General features: G+C 37.0%; 3 protein-coding genes across 9 annotated transcripts in view; 2 read left to right on the plus strand and 1 right to left on the minus strand.

The window, feature by feature from the left end:
* Positions 1–1,217: 1,217 nt before the first annotated feature.
* On the plus strand, positions 1,218–12,434 carry rnf144b (ring finger protein 144B). 2 transcript variants are annotated; one of them, XM_079625960.1, is made up of 8 exons: positions 1,218–1,494; positions 3,895–4,064; positions 6,842–6,946; positions 8,501–8,561; positions 9,965–10,169; positions 10,268–10,412; positions 11,543–11,632; positions 11,844–12,434. In XM_079625960.1, the coding sequence occupies exons 2-8, from the start codon at positions 3,960–3,962 to the stop codon at positions 12,009–12,011; spliced, it is 879 nt and encodes a 292-aa protein (XP_079482086.1). In that variant the 5' UTR covers positions 1,218–1,494; positions 3,895–3,959; the 3' UTR covers positions 12,012–12,434. The 2 variants fall into 2 exon arrangements, with proteins under 2 accessions (XP_079482086.1, XP_079482087.1); XM_079625961.1 differs by lacking the exon at positions 1,218–1,494 and adding an exon at positions 3,533–3,710.
* Positions 12,435–15,927: 3,493 nt separating this feature from the next.
* sqlea (squalene epoxidase a) lies at positions 15,928–23,495 on the plus strand. The gene is made up of 11 exons (XM_079626214.1): positions 15,928–16,479; positions 17,204–17,432; positions 17,626–17,803; positions 18,810–18,906; positions 19,494–19,607; positions 19,694–19,865; positions 20,026–20,121; positions 20,373–20,515; positions 21,067–21,163; positions 22,008–22,095; positions 22,239–23,495. Exons 1-11 carry the CDS (start codon positions 16,213–16,215, stop codon positions 22,429–22,431), a joined length of 1,674 nt encoding a protein of 557 aa, XP_079482340.1. The 5' UTR covers positions 15,928–16,212; the 3' UTR covers positions 22,432–23,495.
* A 2,188-nt stretch (positions 23,496–25,683) lies between these two features.
* The window catches only part of oxr1a (oxidation resistance 1a), a 144,964-nt gene continuing 144,085 nt past the window's right edge, over positions 25,684–26,562 (minus strand). For 3 of the 6 annotated variants that reach the window (XM_079626932.1, XM_079626935.1, XM_079626934.1), the window contains one exon: positions 25,989–26,263. In XM_079626932.1, the coding sequence (XP_079483058.1) occupies positions 26,128–26,263 (136 nt within the window). In that variant the 3' untranslated portion in view covers positions 25,989–26,127. Of the gene's footprint in view, positions 26,264–26,562 lie in introns of all 6 variants that reach the window. The other 3 variants (XM_079626937.1, XM_079626936.1, XM_079626933.1) reach the window with 2 other exon arrangements.

Below are 26,562 nucleotides of genomic sequence, written 5' to 3' on the forward strand. Positions count from 1 at the left end.
CCCCTCAAACACAAAGACACTCACACAGATCATAGGTTTATATTGAGCTACATACAAACACTGCATTAAAAGAGCATAGAAGAGCAGAGAAAAGTCCAGCTTCTCGCATGATGGCTCATAATTTTGTGACCTCATTTTATCTTTTAGAACTTTATCTGAGGGTAAGTATTGGAAATTGAATTGGTTGTAATGGAACATTATTGATATATGAATGCCAAGCCCTATGACACACGATCCAGTGGAATTATATCACATATATGTCAACAAGCATGTGTCTTGTTATTAGTAATCTGTTTACTTTACTGGAAGCGCACAAGGAGGAAACAGCTTTGTTTGAACATGTTGAGGTTGTAATATTTAGGTTACTGACACCAGAACAGTTTGTCCACTGGGTCATTTGATTGTGACATTATGCACACGGTTGTTTATTATGATGACACTAAAATTACTACATTAAATTAACAGAATATTAACTGATACAACTTTTTAAAGTTTAATTTTGGGTTATTTAATAAAGATAAAAGAGAAACGATAGCAATATATAAGGTATATACACTCACGTCTGCTAAAATAACAAAATGAAAGCAGTGAATGTGTGAGACTCCTCCTACTGACATCATATTTAGGTTCTATTGCACATTCATGAATGGGAACATGGCATCAACCAGCTTGAACCAACATAAACCACCTAGACGCTTAAATAACCATACAAGTCAAGTGCCATATACACAACAATAAAAGACAGCAAGACATGATACCAAGTGCCATAATATACACAAATAGGCCTACATGATACCAAAACTGCAAAGATGCATTCTACATTAAGCTATGCCCAGACTATTGTAAAGACGATTGAAGTGAATTACATCCCTGTTATGTTTCAAATTCAGTTTGATAAGAGTAAAGAAATATGATAGAAATGAAACCCCAGCAGCTACTGCTGTCATAGACAATATTTTATATCATTTATATAGGCTACAATATATTTTATTGTTACAATTATTTCGAATTAAATATGATTATAAATTATACTATATATTGTTTATAATAATTAATTTCTACAATTATGTATATTAATTATTAATACTAATTATTAAATAATGATACTATTGATACATGACTTGCAGTTGTAATTAAATTGTAAATTAAAATATATATATTTATTTGACTTTTTATAGTCCAAGCACAATTTAAGGATAGCCCAAGACTCAGTCTGTGATTGAAAGAGTTAACGTTTGTCAGTGGGAGGAGAAAACAGGAAGTGGCCCAAACCATTTAAACCCGTCCAGTAACTTCACACAAACACACACGCACCCCTGTGGAACATGACACCGCTTCGTGATCGAGGTGAATGAGCGGGGATGTAAACCAGACTGACTGACTGTCCACCATCATCCAGGAATCAACATTGTCATCATCCGATGCGCGTGTGATCATCACTGCGGTGAGGGAACCGCAGCACAGACTCCAGACATGAGTACAGTGAACAGTGAGGTGAGTTTATTACCAAGTCTCAAAACCTATTGTTCCCCAACCTACTGTAGATTTTAAGTCATTATAGTCGCGTTTCATTTTTGAGGTCTCTGTTATGCCCAAACAAGGGGTCTACGTAGGCAGCACACTAGGGTTTGAGGCACTAAGTTACCTGGTCTGGTTTAGCTATATGTAAGTTTTGAGCTGGTTTGTCTTGCAGTGCGTTTGCGTGAAAGTTAAGAATGTTAAAGGTGTCTTTTATGCTCGACAGTAACTTCACTAGAGCTGCAGTAACACTGATTTTATGACATAATAATTGTGTTTATTTTTAACGCGGAAGCTGCGGTGCTGACGTCACAACAGAAGTGAATACAGTGTACTGCATACTGCGCAGTGTATGCTGCTTATTATAAAAAACAACAACAGTAGTACACACACACACAGTATGCTTCGATAAAGTAGTTTGCTACAGTCAGATATTGTAAAAGTTTGAATCATTTCTTCACCAAATGAGTCAAGAAGATGTTCTGGGTGTTCAGTTGAAATTTTGGTTTGTCCCATCGTACCGAATGCATTGTGGGATGTCTAACATACCCCACCTTCGAGTATGCTTACTTCTGTACTAAATAGTAGTATGTGGGGGAAAAAGTAATGAGAAGTATGTTGAATTTGCAGTACTTATAATACTGTAGGTGAAATGTACCCAGATGACAACTTCTGTTACATCCAATGCACACTTGGAGTAACTATCCCATAAGACCAAGAGGAGAAGTAGGCTGTGTCCGAAAGCTTAGGCAGCTGACTTCATTTGCACACTAAGATACCTCACAAAATTCATTTTGGACAGACTTTCGAGGCAGTGTAATGGTTTAATGATCTACAACAAAAAGGAGAGAGAGCTTTGGTAATAACTAAGTGAATAATTCATTACTTCAATAGTAATTTCACACTAGAAATTACATCAAAAGTGGAAAACGTTGGTCAAAAACATACATTTACACACAAACTGACCACCAACCACAACTTTCAGATGCCATCTTTATTTTTCAAGCTTAACTGTCATAGAATGGTAAGCGCATAGAAATGCCATTTTATTGATACAGAAAAGGTGCATATTGTGCACAGTGTACATACAAATGCAGTATAAAATGATGCTATTTCAAACATGCAACATTTCTAGTTTATTACTGGAATGTTTGGCCTGAGTGTTTCAGTGCTTACAGACTTGCATGCATTATTCTGGTCTTTAAAAGATAAATTATGATAAAAGAGAATTAAATAAGAGAGTTTAAATCACCTGTTCTGTATTGCTTTGACTAATCAGTAAAGTCTAAAAAGAAAACAACAAAATAAGCATTGAATAGTTGTTTACTGAAATGACCAGAGCTGTAATATTTTCTCTTCCTCAATCGGCGAGATTTGACTTCATCACGATTTTAATCATTGATGGGAACAGCCACGTGATTCACTTCCCTGTGCTCAAAACCAAAGGATATGTAAATAATTTCCAGTGCTGTGGCAATGCCAGGGATTTACTCAGTGACCCACTTTATGAGGTGTGACCAAGTGTGTTTTTGGGCTGATCAATAGAGATCCAGGACGTTGTCATAATCATATTCTTGCCAAACATTGATTCAGAATATTTCCTAATAATTTTTTAATAATTCTTGTTCTGTCACAAGGGGCTATAAGTTTAAACAGTGAAAAACAGTGCAAACTCACTGGTGAAAAGAAAATGACATGGCAGAAAAAAAAAATACTGCAAGTGTCAGCGCACGTCACACGTGTCCCGCCGATCAATACTGACTGCAGAGACCGTGGACATTTAGGGCAGTGATGTTATCCTCATTGATTGTGTGACAGAGACGACATAAATGTAAAGAGCACAAATGTGCTGTGTATAAACGTCACCATTCTTTCCACCTCATGCTTTTCCTACTGTTCTCTATTTTTCTGACCTGTCTAGGCAGGCGGGGGCCCTCTAATCTAGCTTGATCCTGGATTATGTTGTTATGACTTTTTCCCGTTTGAGATTTGGTCGCCCATGCGGGACGGGAATATTGACTAGAAGAATCTATAAAGCAGTGAGATCATACTGGGTGGAATCTAGATCTCTCCTGCTTCCTCCGGAACAACTTGTTTGGCGTCACACTAACAGGGCAGGTCGAGCAGGTTTTGAGTTGGTGTACACAACACAAACGAGATTAGGCAGTCGGCTAAATAGTCTTTGACTGACTGTGAGTCCTTAAATGCTTCTGTCTTGCGTCTAATTCTATTGCAAATTGACTACGGAATGATGATATTTACATTTTCTTTCCATTGTTGCTCAATTGCAGTACGTATTCTGCGTGCAGCGGAAACCGTTCTGACGTTGCAAGCTATCTGCCTCAGCTGTGTTTGTTCCTCTCTTGTATTCTTCAGAAGCATGGAGGACGTCACGTCTCGATTTCTGAAGTTTAAGGGCTAAACGACAACAGAAGGCAGGCATGGAGGCAGAAAGCACCATGATCCACTGCAAACTCTGCCTGACCAACTGCCCTGAACTGGAGACCAGCACACTGCAGTCGTGTAACTGTGTGTTCTGTGTGCAGGTAAGAGCATTGCTGAATAAATCCATCTTTAGCTTTAAAACTGAGGTGTAATTTCATTGTTGTGTTGTGTATTCATAATTTCATTCGTTGTGTTTACACACAACTCGCCATAACCAGGAGGTTCTCTGTAGCGGTGGTCTGGGTTATTAGCACAAGGTGGTCGTGAAAGGCAGAAATAAAATAAACAAAGCACAATAGTGTTCAGTCTCGCCCAGTGGGGGATGTTTTCTTTCACATGCCGTTTAAGATTAGCCAAGACTAGCCTGTTCCTCTGCAACAAACCTCGTGGGTCAGACTTACAAATCCTTTGACTTTTTGTGGTTTAAAGCTGAAGTGTGCATTTTTTTCAGTGTTTTCTCCCAACTTCCCATTCAATGATTGATTCCCCTAAAAAAAAGAAGAACTCAAATACTGTTAATACTCTATCAAAATATTGTTTCATCCCGAACATGGATCATTCTGACCACGTTTATTATAGTTAACTTAAACCTTAATAAAAATGATTACTTGCAATAAAAAAAGTTTAAATTAAATAAAATAACCTATTTATTGGTCTTTGACCAAAATGACAAATGTTTTTTCCTGTAAAAAATGTCTTTATGCCTCAAAATAGCTTGAATTTAATTCTACACCCGTGGTTAATTTAGTATACGCGGAGCCATGAATATGCTAATTTATTCCCGCCTCCACTCTCATACAGAGATTCACTCGGCCAACTTACTGAGGTAAACGCTACACAACGGTATCGCTCTTTACAACGTCGAACACATAACGGTAATTAATATGATTAGTCTTTTGGTTGACTACTTTAAAGCAACACCAAGTAGTTTTTCAACCTTCATAATATATTTCCAAGACTCTTGTGATGGTACATCGACTTACAATAGGTTGAATGACACGTCTGCCATAGCTTGACAGGGTCTGTATCGCTTTTACTGGCACTACGGAACTTCGGGGTTCGGGTAGTAACCCGAGCACAAAAAGAACTACAAAATTCGACTGCTTTACGGCATACCTCACTTCCCCCACCACCCCCCACTTCCTCCAATTCGGACGTGAGAGCCCAACTAGCGTTTGTTTGCCGGCTGGTAATACTGTCTATGGGTATAGCGTCTGTATGTTGTTGTCACGCAGCAACTAAACCGAAGGAGGCAAAGGTTTTGTCGTAGGAGACTAGGAAGAGAAAAAGGGAGAGTTATAAAATCAAAGTCCGGACGAGGATCAATATTGGTCCAGCGTTCGCTAAAGAAGGAGGGGTACCCGACCGATGCTGACTTGGCCGTCATGCTGTCAGACTAGTAACGTTAATGATTAGACGGACAAAATCATCTTTTAGGATAACTATCCTAATGACTGCAGGCTGATAGTCATGTTTGTTTGTTTATTTTTCTGGTGAAAGTGTCTTGCCTCGATTTTTCAAATTTGCAGATTCATCTATGGTAGCTTGATATTATAATATTGACGATATATGGCAATTACCTACCACACAAACATTGAATTGAATTAGCATATCCATTATAATGTACAAACAGTAGCCAATATGCTACTATAATGACGCTGGCTTGTAAAAGTGAGCTACGCGATCTTTTGGCGTTTGAAAAAAATAAAACCCATGACATTTTATTCATATGACATGCTGACATGCCACTGCACCTGGGATGAAGACATTTCACACGCAGCGCAGGCAGTCTGAACCCAAGACGTGAGAACTCCTTCTGCCGAGTTCGGGGGTATCGGCTTGTCAACAAATGCACGTACATCCCCTGGTGTAACCATGACAGATTTTACGGCAGTAGTAGAAGACAATACTGTTTCCTAACTGTAGGGGGACCCCGAGAAGCAAAAGCTACTTGGTGTTGCTTTAACAAACAGCTAATAATGTGTTCCTGATGTTACACAAACCATGTTCCCGTTCGCCATCTCAGAGTCAGACAGCTGCCTTCTAAGTAACAATCATCAGAAACACTTTGAACAATTCAGAACGTCTGTGGAGAAAGGCATATAGGTCATCATAACATCGTAATATACATCATACACCTTCTATATTGCTAAATCTGCCAGACTTTCATATCAACATAAAAATATACAGAGATAGCATGGCTTCTCTTGAGACTCCCCTGCTAGTTCGCTGATATGCTAAAATTTAGCATTTTGATATGCTAAATCCTGCTAAAAAGCACTGATGACGTGATGTCTGCGTGAGCAAAAAAATGACAAACATATTAGGGTCCTACGCCCTTCCACAGACGATATACGTATATACATATAAATAATACATTAGACCACTTAACTTCGTGATTGCTATTAGGATGTGAAGAGACTTTCAGCCAGCATAGCAAAAAAAAAAAAATAATAATTCTGGAACAAATTGCCTACACTGCCTTTAACTTCATATACTAAAATAACTGAAATGGAAATAATTTACAAGAAAACTATGTAGACTGTATATTTAGAAAAAATATATACGTTTAAAAAAACAAAAACTAATAAAAATGAAAAATTCACAAGAAAATAACGAACTTTAATGAGTTTTAATATTTTTATTTTAAAGATTAATAAAAACTAATAGTATATCAACCAAAATATACTATTATGATCCAGAAATCCCTGATTATGGCACAGAAAAATTGCCAAAATGTTGCGGAACAAGAGCATCCGTCCAAACAAACAGGATGACAGAGGGACTTTTTGAAAAACAATCTGTGTGTATAATATATATACTTTTTTATTTGTTAAATAATATTTGGTCAGAAGTCACAGCTCTCATGTCTTTGCAGTGTTTAAGACAGTATGTCCAGCTGGCTATTCGGGGAGGCGCAGGTAGTGCCATCACCTGCCCTGATCCGGCCTGCAAGAACACGGGAACTCTGCTGGACTCTGAGGTACTTCGGTCTGTCTCACTCTCTCCTTCTGTCTCAGTCAACAACAGTTTCCAGTTCTTCAGGTCACGCTACAAATATTGACTGCGCAAATGCTGCTGTTTACACTGACAACAGAAATCCTTCCTCTACCAAGCATCTATTTTAATCAGTAGGGCTTACAGAAGCAAGCATCACAATAACTATTGTTCATACTTCGGGTGAGGGGTCTGTTCAAATCTTAAACCCCAAGTGCTAAACTTCAGGGTATAACTTTGCCATGACATGTTTTTGCAACAGGTATGGATGATTACTCAACTCGTTTATTGGGAAGAGGTGTTCTGTTACTTTTCTAAGGAATTAGACTTACAATTTACCTGTCAGACTGTCACTTACTTTGAAGGAGGATCCTATATCTAGGAATTAAACTACCATTCAAAAGTTTTTTTAAAATGTGTTTGAAAGTCTCTTACTATTTCTATGATCAAAAACACAGTAAAACAATAATATTGTGAAATTATTCTTATAATTGGTTTCTGGTTTAATATATTTTAAAATGTAATTAATTCCTGTTTTTAGTTTTTTAGAGTGCTGCTCAAGAAACAATTCTTATTTATTTGCGATATTTTTGTGAAAACCATGATACATTTTTTTCCTCAGTATTTTTAAATGAATAGAAAGTTACATAGACATAACAACATTTATTTGCTGTGAATATTGAAATTGAAAATACCATTAACTGTGTTTACTATCATTTTTGATCAATTTAATGCAACCTTGCTGAATAAAAGTAATTTCTTTTACAAAAAAATATCTTGCAGATCCCAAAATTCTGAAAGAAAATGTAAATTAACTGAGACTGAGTTGGCTCATTTGACTACACCCTAGCAACCACCCAGAACGCCCTAGCGACCATATAGCAATCTGTTAACAATGATCGGGAAGACTTTAGCAACTGCATAACAATGACATTACAACCGCCAACAACGCATCTCATAAATGAAAATAGATCAAAAGTGAAGGAAAAATCTGTCCGGGCTTGTTTAGCCTACGTTTTCGTTTTGCTTTCGGTAACCACAGCATTAGCCTCAAGAACACAATGGCTTTATTTATCATGCATGTTTCCACAAATCCCAGTATTATTTCCCCCTCGTGAACTTAACCAACCTGCTCTGTGAACTTAACTTGCACATCATAAATAAACGAACAGTGATTTAGCAGGTGTTTATCATTAAACTGGCCTCTGGAAAACTTTATTCATGTGATTTATAATTGATATATTAAATGCTAAAACTCCTGCGTCACACTTTTTTGTATTTACAGTTTCTTTCATGTTGTTGTTTTTTTACTCAAAATGAGTATTTCCTTTACTTATTTAGTATGTAGATGTGTGATAAGCAGGATCATGTATCTTTGTCTGGTTTTTATTTTACGATAATGACCAGCTGACTGTATATTATATCTTACATAAGACCTGATTTGCAAACATGATGTGCTATTCTCATGCAGTTAGCTGTAGCCCAAACATGACATGTTCCAACATCACCTGAATATAAATTCATTCCTTTCTTTGTACAGCTCACCTCTTTTGCCCCCAGCGATCAGGTCGAGCTCTATCGCCGGCTCCAATTTGAAAGAGGTACGTGCTTCTGTATGTATGTATGTGCCACTTCCCATAATCCATCTTGAAGGGTAGCGTTACTGTAACCATCACTTGCAGGAACAAGCCGTTCTAGATAAGCGTTAGAGAGTGATAAAGCCATAGTAGACTGTATTTATATCATTGCTGGTTTTAGCTTTATTCTGTTGTTTCTATTTCTACTTTAAAATATAACAAATGAAAATTGAGTTATGACCAAAATCAGATCTCTTAGACTATGACCTGTCATGTGACAGCCGGCCTTTGCTCAGATTCAGAGGAGAAAAAAAGTGTGGAAGTCGAAGTGAAGGATGAATCTTTGCTGCCTTTCAAAAACGAACCAGATGAAGGCATTGTATGCGAGATATTACATTGAATTCAGACATTACTAGATGGCTTGCTATCTCAGAGTACGTTTACATGACAACAGTGTACCTTTGCGTTTTTCGCGTACAGACGACAACATTGTCAAAAGGATCCCGTTCACATGGATCAGCAAAAACGATAAATTGTTGTATTATTTATTATATGTTGCCTTTGGCTTGCTCAGTTGGGGATATTCAATTTAATTAATCAATGAATAATACTATTGATTAGCATTACCAAACATGGACGTTTTATTATTATTTTAATTTAATACTGTGAAGCTGCATTGATACAATCTGTATTGTGAAAAGCGCTATACAAATATTCTTGACTTGACTTATTCACACCAGGCCAGTAGTTGGCACTGTCACTTGTAAAGGAACAGTTCTCGCCTATAGACTGAACACGTAATACGCATGCGCTTGACGTCGCCGTTTTCACAAATTCACGTTTTGTTAGTTTATACAGAGACGATAACGGTATAGTTTTTAAAAACTTGCACTTTGAAACCCGTTTTCAAAAGTTTGCATCGTCAGGCCCCCAAACCAAGGTTGTCAAAAAGCATACGATTTTCTTTCTGTCATGTAAACGGCCCCTCGGACTCTCCTGTCTGCAAAGGCAAACATTAAGCTTTCGAACACAAAAATTAGCTTATGGTAACTAGTTGTATATTTTACAATCAGAAGAGTCACGATTTTCTGTTTTATCATTAAGTTCTAGCAAGAGAATGTCTCGGTTCATGTTGCTGGTTTGTGTCTGCCAGGCTCCAGCTCAGCGTTTATAGAAGAACTGTAAACAATGAGCTTATTCAGACGGCAGCTTCATGCTAGCCATCGTCTAGACAGTCTGTCATGTCGGGACAGAATGTGTGAAAGTAAACTGTGACATTAGTATTCGCAAGAGACTGCAAGAAAGCCTCCGATTTCTGACTATTGACAGTAAAAATTGTCAATGAGGAAGTGAATTTTGCAAGCAAGTACAATGTCACTGCCAGAACGGGACGGTTTTTCCTCACTCTTTCTTTCGGTCGCATTCAGGAGTTCAGCTGGACCCCAGTAAGGCTTGGTGCCCCGTGCTGGACTGCCAGGCCGTGTGCAGCGTGCCGCCCGGTAGCGAAGGCAAACCGGTTCCTGTGCCCTGTCCCGTGTGCCATGCCGTCTTCTGCTGCGGCTGCAGAAGCCCCTGGACAGACGCTCATTCCTGCTCCCAGCACCAGCCACTGATGACATCATCAGCAGACAGGTCAGCGTGACCCATTTCCACATCAACAAACAAGCGCTCCTCATTCATAACACGGCCTCGAGTTTGACATAAACATGCTCTGTCTGTGGTCTCTGCAGTGGAGCGAGCAGCGCTGATACTGATGCGATGATTAAGCAGTGTCCTGTGTGTGGCGTCTACATCGAGCGCAATCAGGGCTGTGCTCAGATGCTCTGCAAGAGCTGCAAACACACCTTCTGCTGGTACTGCCTACAGAATCTGGACGTGAGTGACATCTTCTGACACCAGCACAAAGCTTTTCGGACTCTATGACAATAGAGATACCATGGTATTCCAAAAGTACCATGATTTATAACAGTACCACATTAATGTGTGTATATATTTAGAAAATGGTACCATGATTATACCTTGATTTATCAGATTTTTATTTTTATTTTTTTGCTCGTTACTATGGTACCTTGGACACTAAGATGGCATATGATATAATACTAATAATACTTCTATTATTTTAATTATAGATCAAATATTTTTTATGAAATATTTTATTTTAAGAAATCAATTTGAATATAATAGTAATAATGATAATGTTATTATTATCAAAATATAATACACTTACTATTATAAAAAAAAAATATATATATACCGGTAATCAAAACTATCTGTTGTTAATTATAATCATTTACAATAATAATAGTAATTTTAATAATAATAGTATTCCTTTTAAATTATTATTATTACTTTTATTCAAATGCAATACATTTACTATTATTAAAAGTGAAAAAAAAATGGATGGATAATAAAATAAAATCATCTATTGTTAATAATAATAATAATAATCATTTTAATTATAAATAAAATATTTTTATGAAATTTTGTTAAATCCATTTTAATATAATAATACATTATTTCAATTACATTTTAATATAATAATTTCAGTAACAATAATACAATTTTATTTTTTATTTTTTAGGGCTGTCAAAAGATTAATCGTGATTAATCACATCCAAAATAAAAGTTTGTGTTTGCATAATATGTGTGTACTGTGTATAATTATATATATATATATATATATATATATATATATATATATAAACACACACAATCATGTATATATGTAAGAAAATTTGGTTATATTTATATATAATATAAATTATATAAATGCAAATATTTCTTAAATATATACATAAATGTGTGTGTATTTATACATAATAATTATACACAGTACACACACATATATTATGCAAACACAAACTTTTGTTTTGGATGTGATTAATCGCGATTAGTCTTTTGACAGCCCTAGTATTTTTGTTTTGTTTTGTTGTTGTCATTTATCATTAAGCACATTTAGATAAAAGCATCTGCTGAATGAATAAATTAAGTCTCTATGGTTATAGGGGGACATATTCCTGAGACATTATGATAAAGGACCGTGCCGAAACAAGCTGGGACACTCCAGAGCTTCCGTCATGTGGAACAGGACACAGGTGAGCTGGGGTGTTTTTTCATTATGTCAGACGTTTACCAATTTCCAAATTACACTTTTTTTTTTTTTTTTGCTGCTGCTGCTGCTTTTTCGGTTGGCACGTTTTTATCAGCAAGATAAGACTGTTACTATCATGTAATTAGATGAAAACTACTCACAAGCGGCAAGATTCTGGCTGAGTTTTAGACTTCATGTGGATGTGATGTATTCAGGTGGTCGGTATACTGGTGGGCGTCAGCATCATCGTGCTAGTGACGTCACCGCTGCTGCTGCTGGCCTCTCCCTGCATCCTGTGCTGTGTGTGCAAACCCTGCCAGGCCAAGAAGAACACCAAAAAGAAGAAGAGGAAAGATAAGAAGCCATCGGATTCCACCGCATAGGAGAAATCTTCGTAACCAATCAACAAGTGTAGCATCTTCCACGTGCCAATCCCTAGTCTTTCTAACCAGGTGCACAAGTGCCTCATTCTCAGTGCCTGGTAAACTCTGTGGATTTATTTTGCCTTCAGGTGCATTATGGGACAAATAAAACAATATCCACGAAGGAATGGCCCTTTCTCCACTAAGCCAAAATATTTGTTTGTTTGCTATAGAGGTTACATTAAAAAAAAATGAGAATTGGGTTAAACTCTTTGTTTCCAAGTAGTGCTCCAGGCCAAAGCTCCTGCTGTTTTTCTTCTGTACTATAATATGTAAATACTGTATTTATGAGTCTGGGTACTTATCTGTGTTCTTTTTACATTTGATTTTTCTGCATCAGATATTTTATAACTTAATTACAATAAACGAAACACCTGAAACTGAGCAGCGAAAGTGACCTGCTTCTCTTTGTTCATTAGGGTTAGAGAAAACATTACATTTCATGTTACACACACATAGTCATATAAACAATAAAAGGCCATTTTTGTGTATTTTTACATTTAGTTCAGTACAGGGCAGTACATGTTCAGGGCTCATGATACTAACAGTAGTGACATCTGGTTTGCGTGTCTGCTGTAACGAAACTATTTACTGAACATCATGAAAAAGGAAGCGTTTCTCGCACACAAGCTGTTGTAATATACTGTATTTCATTAGCTGGGGAAATTTACACAACCGTTCCTGCTTGAAAGTGAGTCATAGACAATGTTCCTGGTTGTTAAAGCCAGTTGACTAAACTCATTTAAATAAGGAAACAAAACAAGATGCAAACAAAAAAGTTCCATGGTAATTTCTAGACCTATTCCATGGTAGTGACAAATCCATTATATATGCCTAATTGAAGTGGAAGTCAATTAAACTACATAGTATTCTATGTAATACCATGACTGTACTATGGTACACCACCACAGTAGCCTACTTGTCGAAATCTTGTTTAATTTTGCTCTGTGTTAAATTAAAACAGGAATTGTCCAGGAATTGCAAGTCACCAAATCATGAGTCAGAAATGCTACCACCGGTTTGGGATATCTGTGCAGAGTAGAGAGCGAGAGAGAGAGAGCGACACCGTGTGGTTACAGCCGGCATTGCGTTATTGCAAATTAGAAACAAATCAATGTAGCCTATACAAAACTATCGTTATTTAAGGTATGCGAGTTAGAGAACCATATAGGCTTTAAATAGGTAACTAACTAACAATATTTAATTAAGCTTTTTTTTTATATAAATAAACAAATACCAGCAATATCATGTTTTCTTGGACTATACCTGAATGCAATGTAATGTAATGCAATGTAAGTCACTTTAGATGAAAATGTTACATTTGATGCCATCACGGTACCATTGTACCGCCACAATACGTTTTGTTTTTTAAGGGGGAAGCCACATGGACATATAGTCATCCAAAAACTGTCAAATAACTGACAGCTCTTTTTACGGTCAAAAGCTAAATAGATTGGCTACACAATGAAATGCATCCCTAAAACTGTTTTAATATACATGCATTAACAAAATAATCAAATGCAGAAGATGTGAGGCTGGTGTCTGTGTGTTTGTGTGAGAAATACAAATAATTTCTGCTTTCGCATTGCCTTGTTGTGTGCAGATTCTTATGAACAGCTGCTGGCTTTCAAGCATCCTCCGAGAACATTCAGTGTGTCAGTGAATCGTCACGATTGTGAGATTATCTTCTTGAAAACACACTCGACTGTGAAGAGGCCAATATTCAAACACACAGACAACACACAGCTGTCCAGCATCTCACATGATTGCAGTGATTAGACGGGGGTGGAACTGTCATTTGGAAGGATTTTCATATAAATACTGTTTATTTAAAGGGATAGTTCACCCTAAAATTATACATATAAAACATTGATCAGCGAACATAAAAAGAAGCTCAACCGAACTGCTCGATGTGCGAGAACAAACCTCATTGGTTCTGGCTGAAGCTCAAACGTGATGCATCACTCCAGAATGAACCTCATTGGTTCTCACACATCAAGCGAACATGCTTGAGCGTTTACCACAACTGATGTTTGTTGATTGGATTCATTTTTATATGTGAAAAAAAGCCTAAATTCAATCGGTTCATCATAAAGCGACGGAGTCTTTTCAGAAAATGTGTAGAAAACCGCTCAATTCATATGGATTAGTTTTACGACCACTTTATGAACTTTTTAAGGCGTCAAAGTGTGTTGTCCACGAAGGGACAGAAAGCTCTCAGATTTCATAAAAAATATCTTCATTTGTGTTCCGATTCCGAAGATGAACGAAAGTCTGCGACATGATGAGGGTGAATTAAATTTCTGAATTTTGGGGGTTGAGTAATTCATTAATTAAAGAGAGTAATTCAATTTCAGAATTTTAGGGTGAGCTCATCCTTTAAGTTTTTGGGAGAACAGTTCATGAAGAATTATATTTTGTCTAAAGAAAATTAAGCCTAATTTAAGACTTTTTTTTAAATCCCAGGACACAAGTTTGTCCCCCAACTTGTGATTTATGCATCCAGTTTTTATGGTGTGAGGAGGTTTTCTTTTGTCATCATGACATCATAATGACATCATACCACACACTCTCAGTTTACATAGCCTCTATTAGTCATGAGTTCAATTCAGTTGTCTGGTGTCCCTTGTGTGCGATATTGAGCAGATTACTTTTAAACAAAGGTGTCTATATGTTCTGCATATACTCTTTATGTGTGCATATGTGTGCTTGTACTGTACTTTAGTGCATGTATTTGAGTTCATCAAGCAAAAAGTAACAATATTTTAAAACTGGAATTATGAAACTATTATTATTTACTTAATGTAATTTCTGAACCAATCAACTTGTAATTGTAAATCTCTGCCTTTTAGTTTAACATATATATATATATATATATATATATATATATATATATATATATATATATATATATATATATATATATATATAGAGAGAGAGAGAGAGAGAGAGAGAGAGAGAGAGAGAGAGAGAGAGAGACTATATATATACTATTGTTTACAGTCTATGTATATATATATATGAAGACTTCAGATGCAAAAGCCTCTAAGTGCCATCTGAAATTTTCTTTTTTAAAATCAAACTTGTATATTTAAGTTCAGTAATTTCACTTTAATGTAAATTAATAGGTCATTTTAAAGTGCCATTAATTCATTGCCATTAAAGTGAAATAACTGAACATAAACATACAAGCTTGATGAAAATGATCATTCTAGAAGAAAATTTCAGATGGCACTTAGAGGCTTTTGCATCTGTATTCTTCACACACACACACACACACACACACACACACACACACACACACACACACACACACACACACACACACACACACACACACACACACACACACACACACACACACACACACACACACACACACACACACACACACACACACACACACACACACACACACACACACACACACACACACACACACACACACACACACACACACACACACACACACACAATATATGTGTGTGTGTAGTCATATTATAGCCTATGTATAAACATACAAAATAACATTTTATATAAAAATGGCATTGCACTTAAGAGAGCTTTCTCGATTATTTATTCTCCCCAATTTATAGACATGCATGTATTTTTAGTCCTTTACTACAGTAATTTTTTATACAACAACGTGCATATAGGACTACATTAAATAAAGCTCTTTTCTCGTAACATCTGCCAAACACAACCTCTCTGTGACATCACATCATACTTCAATCCATTCGCCAACCAGCAGCCTTGGATTGGCCAATGGCCAGATAGCGTGAGCTCTGCTCACCGAAGACTCGCAGCTGATTGGCTCATTATATACAGAGGAGGCGGGACGCTGCAGTCTACAAACGGCAAGAGGATCCGCACCCTCATTATCATAAATTATTCAGCATCACCTAGAAGCTTCGCACCAGCTCGAATGCACCTGGATAATACACTTAAATTGTTATTTATGATTATTTATAAGAAGAGGCATTTGCTTAAATTAATGCCATAACTTATTCTGAAAAATAGATACTATTTTTTTCCACGGAATAATAACTCCGAGTCTATTTTCTGATCACCTGTGCTGTTCTTTTAAGACTTTATTGAAATTTTTGAACGCCATAAAGCAGTCTTATTATTTTTGTTTCTTATATTTGAAGTGATTTCCGACATGTGGACCTTTCTTGGCATTGCAAGTTTTACTTATATCTATAAGAAATGCGACGCCCTGGTGAGTTACGCGCCCAGAGAGCTGATGGTGGCCGCGGTGCTGTGCGTGTCCGTGGGTCTGATATTCACGTGTCTCGGGTTCCGCGGACAGACACTCAAAGCGCCTCAATTTCTCCAGATGCCCTTCAAACTCTTGACTACATTCTCTCCGACCAGAAAACTCTTTTCCAGCTCTAGGACAGACAGCTGTAGTCGAACTTCTAAGAAGGTGAGATATTGTGGGTTTTTTTATCTATACTTTGTTTCTGTGTTTTCATTGTTGAGCATTTAGTTGTCATTCAGTCAATTTTAAGTAATTAATATGAACACTGGAAATAATTTACTACCACTAAGAGATTTTTTTTTTTTTTTTTTTTTTACAAACAATTGAATCGAATCGTGCGATCATAATAGAATAGAGTTCATTCATTGAGGGTTAGTTCACCCAAAAAAAAAAAAAAATATATAATTTTCTCACCCTCAAGTTCCAATCCAAACACAAAAGAAGATAATGAAGAATGTTGGTAACCAAACAGTCGATGGCCCCATTGTCTTACATATAGTATGTAGGGGAAAAAATACTATAGAAGTCAATGGGGTCCATCAACTGTTTGGTTACCAACATTCTTCATAATATCTTCTTTCCTGTTCAGAATAAGAAAGAAACTCATACAGGTTTGGAAGAACTTGAGGGTGAGTAAAGGATTAAATTTTTTTGGGCGAACTATCCCTTTATTCACACATTACATTATAAGGTAAAAACATAAAATAATATTTTCTTTGATTTTAAAGACATTTATAACTGATAAGTATTTTTATAATATAAATAATATGAAAAATAATAATATTAAATATAAATTTTTTTTTTGAATACCAGGAACGCTATCGTGAAAACAAATAAATATTGATATTCTTATAATAAAGACATTCTATCTGACACTCTTCTTAACTAGAGAGATGCAAAGCGAAGGAGGGCGACTGACAGTCAGTGTGATCCGGCAGAGGATCCCGAGGTCATCATAGTGGGTGCTGGTGTTCTGGGATCAGCCATGGCCGCCGTCCTGGCCCGAGACGGCCGGAGGGTCACAGTGGTGGAGAGGGACATGAAAGAACCCGATCGGATAGTGGGAGAACTTCTGCAGCCGGGAGGATATCGGGCACTCAAAGAGCTCGACCTGGAGGGTACAGATCCCCTGTTACAGTCTTTCTATTAAACAGCATGCTTGTTCAAATCCTCTTTTAATATTTTTGTTGGTTTCTAAATATCTAATAAATTGAAATTATCGTGTTTTTATTGGATAGATCTGTACAAATTCACATTGGTAGCTTTGTATTTCATTTTCATAAACTCACAGTTGTGTTTGTCTTCTCTCAGGTACTGTTGAGGGTCTGGACGCACATGTGGTGAATGGATATGTAATCCATGACCTCGAGAGCAGGACGGAGGTGGAGATCCCGTATCCCCAGCAGGAGAACAGCATTCAGGGTGGACGGGCCTTCCACCATGGACGCTTTATCATGGGACTGCGTCGCGCTGCCCTCGCTGAGCCCAAGTAAATACCCGATGCCATTTGTACTTTCCATTTATGAATATAACGACACCACGCTTATCATTACTTGTCTTATTACTTACTTATTATAATGGGAAAGCGTTTTACAGAGGTGTTTAAAACCAACCTACAAACCCACACATTTGCATAATGTGATTTTTGACTGTAGACCTCACATGGTGAGATTATACAGTACTTGTCTGTCAGTCAAGGTTCTTTATAGAGTGCAACAGCTCCCACCCGTGGCATTGGTTATGGAAGTATTTTTCCATTCATTTATCCCATAGGGATTTAAAAAAAACTCTGTTAAAGCGTTAGGAGCCATAAACCAAGCCAATCAGCTACGAGATGAATCACAACATTACAAACTTTGATTTGAAGCAAAAAAATATTTGAAAATCAAAATACAAAGGTACAAGACTGCATACTTAACGGCTTCAGTGAGTAGGCGGAGCTAATGAGATCTGATTGGTGGAATTTTCTGTACAGCTTCATGGGTAATGTAGTTTTTCACTACAAATTATGCTGTTAAACACGATTATTTTAAAGATAACTGAAATAATGCATAATGAAATAATATAGATTAACAACGTCATAGCTTACAGTAGGACTGTCTTTAAAGGTTTATAAGTTATCTTTGGAAATGAATTACCCTGTGGACAAATTGAATGGAGTTTTTACTTCCGGAACCTGATAGTTATTGGCATCTATGGATCCATTAAGAACCTTTAACATCCATAGAACCTTTGCATTCCACAAAAGGTTCTTTAGATGATTTAAAAGGTTCTTCACACTGAGAAAAAAAATGGTTCTTTTAAGAACTGTTCAGTGTTCACTGAAAGGTTCTTTGGGGCATCACTGCAAAAATCCCTAGTTGGAACCTTTATTTTTAAGAGTGTAGATGTTCTTTATGTGTTAGTGTTTTGTAAAGTCTTTGTAAGGGCTTTTGTTTCTCTTCACCCAAGGATTTAGAGACTGATGGGTTTAATATCATGTCTTATTTGCATAGTGTGAAGTTCGTGGAGGGAACGGTGACAAGCCTGGAGGAAGAAGACGAGTGTGTGACAGGAATTCAGTACAGAGAGAAAGACTCTGGGATGATCAAGGTAATGGCACACTGATACTCGGTTGAAATATTTGTATATAGTATTGATAAATGGATCACAGATATTTAGAGATGGAGGTCAAATACTTCTGTAAGCCACACTTTTATTCACATGGCCAGTGTTGGGGGTAACACACTGCAAGTAACGCGAGTTACATCATCAGATTACTTTTTTCCTACCAAGTAACGAGTAAAGTAATGCATTCATTACTTAAATGTACAACAAAATATTTTATATTCACTATTTTCATCTAAGTATACTTATGCAGAGGATTTGCATTTCCTTCAGCCTGAGGCTTATTCGTTTTAGTTTTGCCTTTACATTTTCCAAAAATATAAAAATGTTGTAATTAAAAACAAGCAAGCCCAGCCCAGGTGAGAAAAAGTAAGGCAAAAGTAATGTAACATTACTTTCCATAAAAATTAACTAAGTAATGCAGTTAGTTCCTTTTTTAGGAACACAATATTGTAACGCATTACTTTCAAAAGTAACTTTCCCCAACACTGCACATGGCATGTCACAGTTTGATGAAATACACTCTTTATTTAAGCTTTTTCCTCACTGCAATTTCCCTCTTTCCCTCTCAGGAGATCCACGCTCCTCTGACTATAGTCGCCGACGGCTGTTTCTCTAAGTTCCGCAAGAATCTGGTTTCTGGGAAAGTTAAAGTATCGTCTCATTTTGTTGGATGCATAATGAAGGTAAACATAAGGGTGACGGTTGCATACTTCGGTTAAAAATTCCCAAGCAACACAATGATTGATTGTGCGGTTACGTTCTCCTCCAGGACTCACCTCAGTTCAAGCCCAATCATGCAGAGCTGGTTCTAGCCGATCCCAGTCCGGTGCTGGTCTACCAGATCTCCTCCAATGAGACTCGGGTTCTGGTGGATGTCAGAGGAGAGATGCCCCGAGACCTTACGCAGTACATGACAGAAAAGATCTACCCCCAACTACCAGGTATCTTTACTGTAAAAACCCCTCATTGCTAAAATGGGTCCTTTTTATAGATTTGTAAAATACTTCTTATTTCAGTTGTATTTCTATATAGAGCACAACAACACAATTGAAACATTTAGACAACAAAATGCTAACAAATTTGTATATTTTGCTTACACAGAGCATTTAAAGGAGCCGTTCATGGTGGCATTGCAGAATGATCGCTTGAGATCGATGCCAGCCAGCTTCCTGCCACCCTCACCTGTCAATAAACCAGGTAAGCCATAAGGAATGACTCTCTATATTGTACATCCACACACACACACACACACACACACACACACACACACACACACACACACACACACACACACACACACACACACACACACACACACACACACACACACACACACACACACACACACACACACACACACACACACACACACATCATTTTTGCATCCCTAAACCGAGTGCAAGTGTGCAGTTTAACTGTGTGTATATGACCCACCTGTCCTCCATTAGGAGTTCTGCTCTTAGGAGACGCGTATAACATGCGTCATCCTCTGACCGGTGGCGGGATGAGTGTGGTGCTGAATGACGTTCTTATCTGGAGAGACCTGCTAAAGAACATCCCTGATCTCTATGACAATACAGCTGTGCTCCAGGTAACTGCTAACACCAGATCCCTTTCTGCTGCCAGTCATTGCTGATCCTCACTGCAAATCATATCAAGACAAGAACGTTTAACATCAACTTTGTTGCAAAACTTAGCGAGTTGACTCCATACTGTAGGTGTTACTCTAAGATAACTTCTTATTGATTAACCAAATGTACCTGATATGTGTGGCTTTTATGTATTGATGCTAATTAGATTACACTGTAAAAAAAAATATATATATTTTCATGATTTATCAGTTTTTTTTCTTTTGTCAAATCAACTTAGATAATGTTGTTCAGATAACATAATATTTTGAGTGTCTGTTGATTAAATCTCATTTATTGTATTAACTGTTAAGGCAACCAGGTAACTTACTTTTTTAAGTTAAACCAACAATTATTTTACAGTGTAGGCACAGCAATAAGTAAGTGTAATGCCTTTGTAGACAGTAGACAGTAAGGCACCTCAACAGGTTTTAGAACAGATGGTATTGGATAAATGCTTAAATGCAGCGGAGATCACGGTGGAACTGAGAAATGAGGCTGTTTTTGTTTTTAGGCAAAGAAGAAATTCCACTGGGAGCGGAAATCCTCTCACTCGTTCGTAGTGAACGTCTTGGCTCAGGCGCTGTATGAGCTGTTTGCTGCGACCGACAGTAAGTGACGAAACATTCTTAAATATACATTTTTTGGTTTCACATTTTCAGAAATCTAAGTCTCCTTTTAGAAGTAATGCGTTATTGCGTAATATAATGCGCTCTCTTCCAAGCCTTTTCAGGCTTTTTTTTTTTTCATTAAAAAGCAACATGGCATACAGGTGAAACTCGAAAAATTTGAGTATCATGCAAAAGTTCATTTATTTCAGTAATTCAACTTAAAAGGTGAAACTAATATATTATATACTCATTACATGCAAAGTGAGATACAGCTTATGAAAACCTTTTCACAAGCTGTAAGTCAAAATTATAACAAATAAAGGCTTGAAATAACTCACTTTGCATGTAATGAGTCTATATAATATATTAGTTTCAGTTTAATTACTGAAATAAATGAAATTTTGCACGATATTCAAATTTTTCGAGTTTCACCTGTACTGTAACACACCTTATTTTTCTTTTAAAAACACATTTAGAATATTATAATATTTTAAGATTTTAGAATATTTCCTGACCCCTAGAGTTATGTATGAGTGACATACAAAAGATCTCTCAACATTACAGCTTATATTGACTGATGTACAACTCTTTATATTGAAAGTCGAAAGAAATGTGTTTTGTGTACTTTTGGCCAGTTCTGGCTCACATGTGACTACATTATGGATAAGAGAGAGAATTTAGATGCAACAGTTAAAAACATGTTTAAGCAAAGTTTAAACTTTAAAGTAATGTGCATTACTTAAAAAAAAAAAGTAACTCAAATAATAATGTGTAAATTTATAAAGTAATGCATTACTTGATCCAAGTTACTTGTAATGCATGTAAACCTTCTGTTTATTTTCAGATTCACTGTATCAGTTGAGAAAAGCCTGTTTCCACTATTTCAAACTTGGAGGAGAATGCATCAACGGACCGATCGGCCTTCTGTCGGTGTAAGTATTCACAAACAATCTGCCCCCAAAACCCATCTTGACCACTAAGCTGAAACCATCAGTGCGGTCCTCAAATCAGATCTCTTTCACTGGTTCTTGCACATACATTGTTGTCACACCACCAATCTGTTTTTTCCCCTTAGATTGTCACCGAGACCCTTGACTCTAATCGGTCACTTTTTCGCGGTGGCCATGTACGCCATTTACTTCAGCTTCAGATCCGAATCCTGGCTCACAATTCCACGAGCGCTGGTCAAGAGTGGAGCCATCCTGTACCGAGCCTGTGCCGTGATGTTTCCTCTCATTTACTCCGAGTTACAGTACCTGGTTTACTAGGAAGGAACTTTCAAACTGAAAAAGAAACTGATTTGTAATTTCTCCTGCCACTGAACACGACACATCTGCCACTGGTGGCTAGTCTGGCTACTTCCAAGTGCCCTTATTTTCTTTGGGGAAAAAAAGGGATTCCTGTCAGAAGACTGCAAAAGGCACAAGCCTCAGATGAGGAAATTATTTGCCTGTATTCACATGGTGTCTGATATTAATAGACTTATATTTTCATAATGATGTCGTGAAATTTGCCTTGACCCCTGCGATTAAATGAGGAAAAATCCTGTGCTTTATTTTAAAGTCAACATTGCTGAGTGCAAAATAATGATTAAACCACTAGGCTACTTGACTTTTAAAACTGTAATTTTTGTCAAAATACTAAGGACAATCAATGTGACTGCATCTCATTGGTAGTTAAAGCACTCGTTTTCCTCGCGTCGGTGCTTTTCTGCAGTTTCAGATTATTTCAAAATTGTGCACGTCTTGATTTTCACATAAGACTTTCATTATCATTTTTGCCTTTCTCTGTTGTTTAAAACGTTTTCAGGTCAACGTTTAGTGCCGTAAAATCTTTTTCATTTGCAATGAATATGGCATTCTAATGAAAGTAAAATCATGTGTATATTTTCTGAAAGAGGACAAGAGCTTTAATGTGAAGATTGAATTAGTTTCTAATGAGAACTAATTCAACCATGAGTGTGTAGTTATGACGGTGTCACATTTGTGTTCATATTTCTGGCTTTGTGTATGTAGCCACTCGACCGTTCTTCAATATAATTTGCCCTCTTTGTGTATATATATATTTTTTGTTTTGCTATATTTGGAGTCAAATATGGTTTGAAATATTATACGACTGAAATACCCAGAGACATTTGTGAACCTGTTTTAAAGGCTTTGCATTTTTAATATCTCTCATTCTTTTATAATTGGATGGAGGTTTGTGGTATAAATTACCATAGCAATATTTTGTGCAATTTACAATATATCCACCAGGTGGCGCTCTTGCACCAGCAGAATGAAAATAACGTCACTCTGACCCTGTAAACAAAATAAAAAGATTTAAAAACCCCATACAGACTACAGTCGTATATACAGTATATATTCAGTGTTGTCATGAGCCCCAGGCAGATGCATTTACACTTTCATCTCACAGCATCACCTGTCCTGCTGTCATAGTAGTCTGGACACCTGCTCAACATCACGAGTTTGTCATGAGTGTGAACAAAGCTGAATAGATTTACTGAAACCGCAGCAGAATATAGATATAAACAAAGCACAGCCTAAACTCCCACCTCAGCAGCTTCAAAACATTTTTGACTCTTCCTTTTTGACACCTGTCAATCACCCCATCATTGTACCTCATAATCAAAACGCTACTTATATCAAGTTTTGTGACGTCGTTTGATGTGAATTCTCATCGCATGTCGTTTTTGCGGTTCAAAATGTGGCAATTAATTTCGCTATTACCATCTGAAAGATTTGTGGAGCGGCTGTCAAAGTTTAAAAGAGCAAACAAAAATCAACAACCGTGTTGTGGCGATGACGATCACACGTAATCATCATCTTTCTTATTATAATTAGCATATTATAATATATTCTTGGTCTTTTAACATAAATAAACAAAAAAATTAAATAACTTAATCTACGAAGAAATATTTTTTTTGCTGACGTCATGAATCCAGCATACTTTTTTCATAATGGATGAAATAGTTTTTTTCTCCCCGTCGAATCGAATAAGCCGTTTCACGAAGAAATACGACAGATTACAAAAGTGAAATAGTATTTCATGTTGACAGACTTCCCTTCTGAACCAAATTAAGCAGATTTATGGCTGTATACATTTTCCCCTTACACAAAAGTGCTGTGGTAATACTATTTTAAATATATAGTTTAGGATGATAGGGCCTGAATGATTAGCATATTCATATAACATGGCATTAGGACGGAATTACTTTCTAAAACACTATGGTATTGGAATAAGTAAGCATTAAAATAAAAAAAATTAATGTATTTGCTTATTCAGTGTTGAAGAGCTCAAAGAAAGACCAAAGAAAATAAAAACCATAAAAGACCTGATTCTGTCCCAGGTTACAACAATTTATTAGTATTCATTGTTCTTTATACATCACTGTAACATTAGATTCCGGTGAAATAGATGAAGGATTTGTTTGCACTTTGAAAGGACGTTTGTGCTCCTCTCGTCGTGTGCACAGTCAATCTAGACACCGGAAAGAACGAAAAAAACCTGACAAAAACCAAACAAAAAAACTCTGGGACAGGACACGTGAGAAGAAGAGAGTCCGTCAGATTCGACCCTGTGCTCGACCGCTGAGACGCCCGTCCGGGGCTTTTCCTCTCCACAGTAGCAGCAAGCTCTTTATAAACGATTCATTTACTCTATGATCTAAAAGACAAACAAAAATATATACTGTACTGCTACTGCTAATGAGGCCTGAAGAACCTGGCTTGAAACTAGATTAATAAAGTGCGAGAAGCAACCCACCAATCCACACACTGTATATTCATTTATATATATATATATATTTATATATAGGAACAAATCTACTATTTTAACATTAATTTACAGGGTAATATACATTATATTAGTAACAGCTGAGATATCAGCACAAAAAAGATCACTGTCACACTTAACAGCAATATATATATATCATTATATATATATATATATATATATTTATATTATATATATATATATGAATTTATGTATATATATATAATCATATACATAAATAAAGAATTGTCATTATATTCATGAAAAACAATTAAACCACGTCTCAGGCTTTTCAAATGATACCCAGAAAAGCAATTAATCCGTCAAGACGTAAAAGGTCTCTTAGAAAGAGAAACAGGGAAAACAAAAGTGCCCCGTTTGGATTATTTGAGGTCACAGGACAGGAATTTGCATATTCCACAAATCTATTGCGACACATTTCTGCCTACGAACAGTAAAAGTCGGCCCTTCCGAAGCGGAGGGGTCGGTGTTAGCCACACTCACACGTAAAACCCACTGAACAGAACATTACGACTATGGGGTTTCCGATTATGTGCTTCGACATGGTGTGCTATGATAGTGAACGACAGAAAGACTACGAGTTTCACGACACTTGAATATTTCGCCTCAAAAGAAACTACGGATGTGTTCTCGTCTTCTCGCGGATCGCCACCGCGATCCAAAAAAATGCATATTCTTCCTCTGAGAGCAAGGGAATGTGTTTTCAGTTGTTTGCTTTTCTTTTCCCGTAGTTGTTCCTCCCCCCCCCATCGATCCCTATGTTGCAGTAGTGACATCCTATCGGCTAACATCATCTTTTGAGCGTTCTCCTGCCGCTTCAGCTCAGGTAAATCGGACCATGGCAGTTCTCGGGCAGCCCAAACCCGTGGCGCCACCACCATCGTCTTCATCGTCATCTCCGCTCGATGTTAAAGGTGCTCACGGGGGTCCCTTGTTACATCCTCCCGTCCGTTATTGACGCTGCACACGGCTTGAACAAAACACATATACTAAACAGCACAAAGAAGAGCTCTGTATTAAATGCAGGAGTAACATACGACAAGCGCGGTAACAGTAGCGTCCGTTACGGGCTTCCTGGGAGCCGCGTGATGTGCAGTAAGGTTTGGGATCTGCCTGGTGTCCAATTCCTCTTTCCAACTAACAACACAATGGTACCTCCCTGTATGCTGCTACTCGAACGACCAGATCTCAATATCCTGCACGAAGAAATCCTCCTTCATGGAGAGCATGGGATTCCCGAAGGTTTTGCATGAATTACTCCTGCCGTGATAAAGATCCCCGTCCAACCAAAGCCCGAATTCACCGCTGAAAGAGAAGAAAACATTCTCAAATAAAACCTTCATGTAAATGGACACGGAGGGAATCATCTAAAAAATTAAATTAATTACTGTACAAAAACATACTCTACACGAGTACATGGACACTAGTCCTTCTAGCTACTGTACACGCAAGCTCATTTTCATCTGTCGTTGCCTTTCCAAATGTCATGAAGCAAATGATAACCACTGCTGAAAAGTTTGAGGTTAGTAAGATTTTGTTTCTGTTAACACTTTAAACAGCAAGGATCCATTAAATTGAACAGAGAGAGTAAAATAAAATAAAAA

This window comes from Phoxinus phoxinus (genome assembly GCF_949152265.1).
Source record: "Phoxinus phoxinus genome assembly, chromosome: 10".
Lineage (NCBI taxonomy): Eukaryota > Metazoa > Chordata > Actinopteri > Cypriniformes > Leuciscidae > Phoxinus > Phoxinus phoxinus.

Coding starts and splice junctions, on each gene's coding strand:
- rnf144b (XM_079625960.1), top strand. CDS start 3,960: ATGGAGGCAGAAAGCACCATGATCCACTGCAAACTCTGCCTGACCAAC. Junction 4,065..6,841: donor ACTGTGTGTTCTGTGTGCAG/GTAAGAGCATTG, acceptor ATGTCTTTGCAG/TGTTTAAGACAGTATGTCCA. Junction 6,947..8,500: donor GAACTCTGCTGGACTCTGAG/GTACTTCGGTCT, acceptor TTCTTTGTACAG/CTCACCTCTTTTGCCCCCAG.
- sqlea (XM_079626214.1), top strand. CDS start 16,213: ATGTGGACCTTTCTTGGCATTGCAAGTTTTACTTATATCTATAAGAAA. Junction 19,866..20,025: donor GATCTACCCCCAACTACCAG/GTATCTTTACTG, acceptor TTGCTTACACAG/AGCATTTAAAGGAGCCGTTC. Junction 21,164..22,007: donor GCTGTTTGCTGCGACCGACA/GTAAGTGACGAA, acceptor GTTTATTTTCAG/ATTCACTGTATCAGTTGAGA.